At 44.8% G+C, this 4,890-nt stretch overlaps 1 protein-coding gene across 1 annotated transcript; it reads right to left on the bottom strand.

The window, feature by feature from the left end:
• Positions 1–2,918: 2,918 nt before the first annotated feature.
• Positions 2,919–4,315, bottom strand: LOC108796731 (ankyrin repeat domain-containing protein 9-like). Its single transcript, XM_018568245.1, has one exon. The coding sequence runs from the start codon at positions 3,818–3,820 to the stop codon at positions 2,978–2,980; it is 843 nt and encodes a 280-aa protein (XP_018423747.1). The 5' UTR covers positions 3,821–4,315; the 3' UTR covers positions 2,919–2,977.
• Positions 4,316–4,890: the final 575 nt, after the last annotated feature.

Here is a 4,890-nt window from a genome sequence, read left to right as displayed (position 1 = left end):
AAATCATCTCTGAATTGGTGGTGACACTGTCCTTCCTTCTGGAGGGGGGCTACTTTTGTTCCCCATGGTCCCTGTGTGTTGTAAAGTAGTCACTGCTCCAAGCTCGCTTCTGTGATGGACTATAATCTCAATGCAAATTAGTAAACTAAACATGAGATTGTAACAACATGATTCGATATACAATATACTTTCAAAATAAATTAAAACAAGTGAATACTCCCCTTTGAGCACCCCTAATTAAAAAAGGCCAGAGTAATATAAAATAGAAATTAAAAAATCCACCCATCCTCCAGCAAAAACAAACAATTAAACCTAAAATAAAAGCCCAATAAATATTTTTAAAAAACTACCTCCTGAAAAGTTTTTTTTCTCTGAAAGGAAAGGCTTACAGCCAGAAAAAAAAACATCTAAACGCGAAATAAAGGCCCGATAAATATAAAAAAATAATCATAATAGACCCCAAAATAAATATTAAAAAACTACCTTTTGAAATTAAAGTTTTTGTTTTTTTTTAAAAAAAAAAACAGCAAAAAAACCCGGTAAAATAAAGGCCCTATCAATCTAAAATAAAACCAATGAAATGAAAGCTTTTTTTTACAGGAAAGGCTTGCAGCAAAATAAAAAACAAGTTTGCTAGGGACGGGACTACTGACCTTAAGCAAAAAAAAACTCTCATTGTTACAATGTTGCAGTCTGATCACTGGGGGAGAGAGGAGACTGAGGAAATGCTTCCTCCTGCCTGCAGCAGACTAATGACATCATCTCAGCCTAGGTAAAGACAGTAAATTTGGACCTAACAGTGGCTTTTTAATAAAAAAAAGCGATTGGAAAGGCCCTATGAAGAGAACCTGTTACTTTTCCCTTAATGGTCAAAGTGACCTATTCTCTTTAATAGGAAGCCTGTACAAGGAGCAATATAGGGGCTTTTCTAAAAATGATACTGTTGCTGTATATCGTGACCTGTCAGGAAAGATCCACTATAATAATCTGAAATGAACAATTACCTATATGATAGCTTTTGGTTTAGGGCAGTAGGATACGTAAAACAGGTAACAGTGTTAGAATCTGGGTCTTGGTTGCTTCAGCCAAAGTGTGATTTTGTAAAGCCATAACCCCACCCCCTTCCTACCCTGTATGTAAGGAACAGGTTACAAGAGCAAGTCACATGACCCCTACAATCATCTTCACTTCCCAGAAATGCAGGAATATGATCATTATTAAAAATCATTAAAGCATCTCCACCCAAAACATGGTTTTCCTTTTAGGACAGTGGGGAAAGGGAGAGATGATAACATGTAAGTAGGTGATTGAGTTCATTGGGATCCGTCTATAACTGACACGCATGTTTTAAGTAAACGTCTTCCAAAGTAAAAAAAGAACAAACATAATAAAAGTGGTACAAAGTGCAAATGCTCCCAAATTCTTAGCGGACATGATTCTGAGAGGGATTGCTTCTGTATACTGGGTGACATAGTCAAGGACTACCAACATGTGCTAACAGGTGACACCCGATGACATAGTCAAGGACCACCAATATGTGCTACCAGATAACACCAGGTGACATAGTCTAGGACCACCAATTTGTGCTACCAGGTAACACCAGGTGACATAGTCAAGACCACCGATATGTGCTACCAGGTGACATAGTCACTGACTACCAATATGTGCTACCAGGTAACACCAGGTGTCATAGTCAAGCACCACCAATATGTGCCACCAGGTAACACCAGGTGTCATAGTCAAGCACCACCAATATGTGCCACCAGGTAACACCAGGTGTCATAGTCAAGCACCACCAATATGTGGTACCAGGTAATACTGGGTGCAATAGTCAAGGACGACCAATATGTGCTCACTTGGCTGACTTTGGCAGTGGCTCGATCAGATCCATAGAAACCCTCTCAGGACCTCAATTATAGGCAAGGGTCTTCCCCTCAGTCCTGATAACCAGCATAATCAAACCATTAAACCATTTTATAATGTATCATAACACCAGAGGTCTCAGTTGACATTATGAATTGATTAAGCGCTCGCCATTTTTTCCAATGATCATTTGACAATCAATGCAGCGTTTACATATCTTCATTTTGAGTTACACAGAATCTAACACAGACTGTTGCATCAATTCCTGTTGACGTACGGTCTGATGAACAACTCTGCCATCGCCAATGCTTAAGACGGTGCCCAGGGCCGAGCCTTCATGATGTAGCTCTGCGGTCCTGTCCCACTGAGAAACGAAGGCGCTTCTCACCATCTGTGTGACAGGACCATAAATCTTCCCAGCCCCGCCACTGTTCTAAGACACAGCAATTGGCGTCTTTTCCAGTGTGCAATCTGCCTATCTGAAGTCACCTTTATCAAACTAAAGATCTCATGTATGCGGTATGTATGGCTATGTGCGGCGGTAACGCATGGAAAAACGCGTATTTTACTGTGCATTACCGCAACACATGGTAACACATTGCAATTCATTCAGAAAGCAGCCAAACGTACAATACAATAGCTTTGCATGGTGCTGCATTTAAAGGGTACTTTCATGTCCGTTGAGATGCATTGGCAGACCATTCTAAATGAGCGCAGGCATAATACGCATGTGCAGTAAAGCACTGCAACAGACCGGACAGGTCCCAAAGTATAGTTTGTCTTTCCCTCCAGCAACCAGTAAACATCTCCCTTACATGTACTAACCCGCCTTAGTAACAGGAAAGGCAGAGGTTGATTGGTTGGTAGATGAGAAATACAAAAAAATCCATGTTACCGTGATTGCAACAAATGTTAAATAATTAATTCAATTTAAAAAACACACAATAAATATGACGTCCATCAAAAATCAGCCTGAAAACAATACGCCAAACCAGACAGACCCCAGGAGTCTGTAACATGCCTCATCTTTGCGCATGATTGCGATGAATACAGTTTATTTCATTTTTTGGGGGGGAGGGGGGAAGGTCTCAGGTTGGAATGATGAAGAAGTCTTTTAACCTGTCCCAGGCAATGGCTTCAAAGCGTGAGGTATGGGGAGCGCCTTGATGCTGTGTGGAAAGTGGGCAGGGGACAGACACCGCAGGACCTTTTGCATAGCTGTCAGATACAAGGTGGCAGGCGTGTTGCCCACCAGGTAATTGAATTTGTCTTCCCCCAGCAGCGGAGTCCAGAATTCTGGGTTCTCCTTCAAGATCTTCCTCATTTTGAATTTCAGGGACGGGGAGAAGAGCAGCAAATAATTCAGGCACAGTTTTTTCGAGTCCACGTTGACCTTGGAGCTCCACAGCTGCTCCAGTATGATATCCAGAGGTGTCTCCCCTTTGCGGTCCAGGATCTTCGGAGATGCCCCGTTGCCCAGCAGGATCAAGACCGTTTCGGCGCTGAGCAGCTCGCAGGCCAGGTGCAGCGGGGTCTTCCCGTCCGAAAGATGGAAGCAGCTGCCTCTGTTGATGTAGGAATGCAGGCTCGGCAGCTTGTGGGAGATCTTGATGATCATGATTAGAATGTCTCTCCTGTCGTAGGTGACGGCCAGGGCCAGGTGTGGTGCCGACGGAGGACAGCAGCAGAATTTGATACCTGGTACTTTGAGAGCTTCCTCCGGGAAGTGAGACAGCAGATATTGGGCATAGCGCAGATGATTATGCACCACGGCGTACATGAGAGCGTCGGAGGGGGAATAGCATCTCAAGCTGGCGTCTTCTTCCCAGTGAAAATACGCCATGGTCCGCATCTCCTCCAGCTTCCAGACGGGTTCCTGGTCCCGCACGGCCTGGTAGAACATATAGGAATAGAATTTACACTGCTCATCCTGAAAGCTGACTTGGTTGCTGCACATAGCTGCTCGCCTGATGGGTCCACGACAAAGACAGATATCCTTTGCGGGGAACCACGAAGCAGAATTTTAGTCCATCATACGGTGGTTGTACGGAGAAGGAGGCTGAGGCGGCATGGAACACCCTTGATGCAGGTTCATGTTGCAGCACAAGCCTCCTGCTGCCTTTAACGCTTGCAATTCCGGCTACAATGGTCTACAGAGCGGAATGAGACCCCGGCATGCAGGTTCTTTGGAGCAGAAGCATCTGATGCCCCCCTCCCTCCTCAACCTCTGACAGGAGGAAAGTCCTCACTCCCTCCCTCCTTCTCCTGCAGCTTGGGGCTCGATGCTCTTATTATGAATCCTCCACAGCTGCCTGCTGCAGTGCTCCAAGCTGGTTCTCTTTAGCATGTGTTGGTTGTATGAGGGAGCTGGGTGGAACACGCAGCCAGCATTGGGTATGATGGCATCGCCCCTCATTGTGAATACATACCTCCCCCTTCATAGAGTGCACATGCAGCATTTTTTTTGCAAGCTGGGAAGAGAAAGGGGCTTTACAAGGATCCTGGCTGGGTGGGTTGCAAGTGCATGCAACGAGGGGAATCCCAGCCAGTTGGCAAGAAACACTCAATCTACATAGCATACATGTCACAATCTGATTGGACAATCAACTCTAAGCTGACCATACAATATAAAAGTGTACAATCTCCTTTAAATCTACCGTAAACTATGAAGTGCAATGGCCTTCCTGATTTGATTCTAGTTGAATAGATGGGTTTGATTTGGCTTCAAATTGTTTTGGTCAATCTAAAGCGCAGGACCCATGTTACAATTTGATTGGGCAACCTTCTTTAGATCTACCAAATATACTGTATATATATATATAGTGCAAGGGCCTGCCTGGTCGGAGACAAATTGTGGAAATAGTTTAGGTATAGTAGGGGCTGGGTGGTGGTAGGGAGGGGCTGGGTGGTGGTAGGGAGGGTCTGGGTTGTGATGGTGGTGGGAAGGGACCGAGTGGTGATGGTGGTGGGGAGGGGCCGGGTGGTGATGGTGGTAAGGAGGGGCCGGGTGGTGATGGTGGTAAGGAG

Source organism: Nanorana parkeri, unplaced genomic scaffold (genome assembly GCF_000935625.1).
Source record: "Nanorana parkeri isolate BGI_ZX_2015 unplaced genomic scaffold, ASM93562v1 scaffold31, whole genome shotgun sequence".
NCBI lineage: Eukaryota > Metazoa > Chordata > Amphibia > Anura > Dicroglossidae > Nanorana > Nanorana parkeri.
The sequence above is the reverse complement of the archived record's forward strand: the minus strand, read 5'-3'. Positions and strand labels throughout refer to the sequence as shown.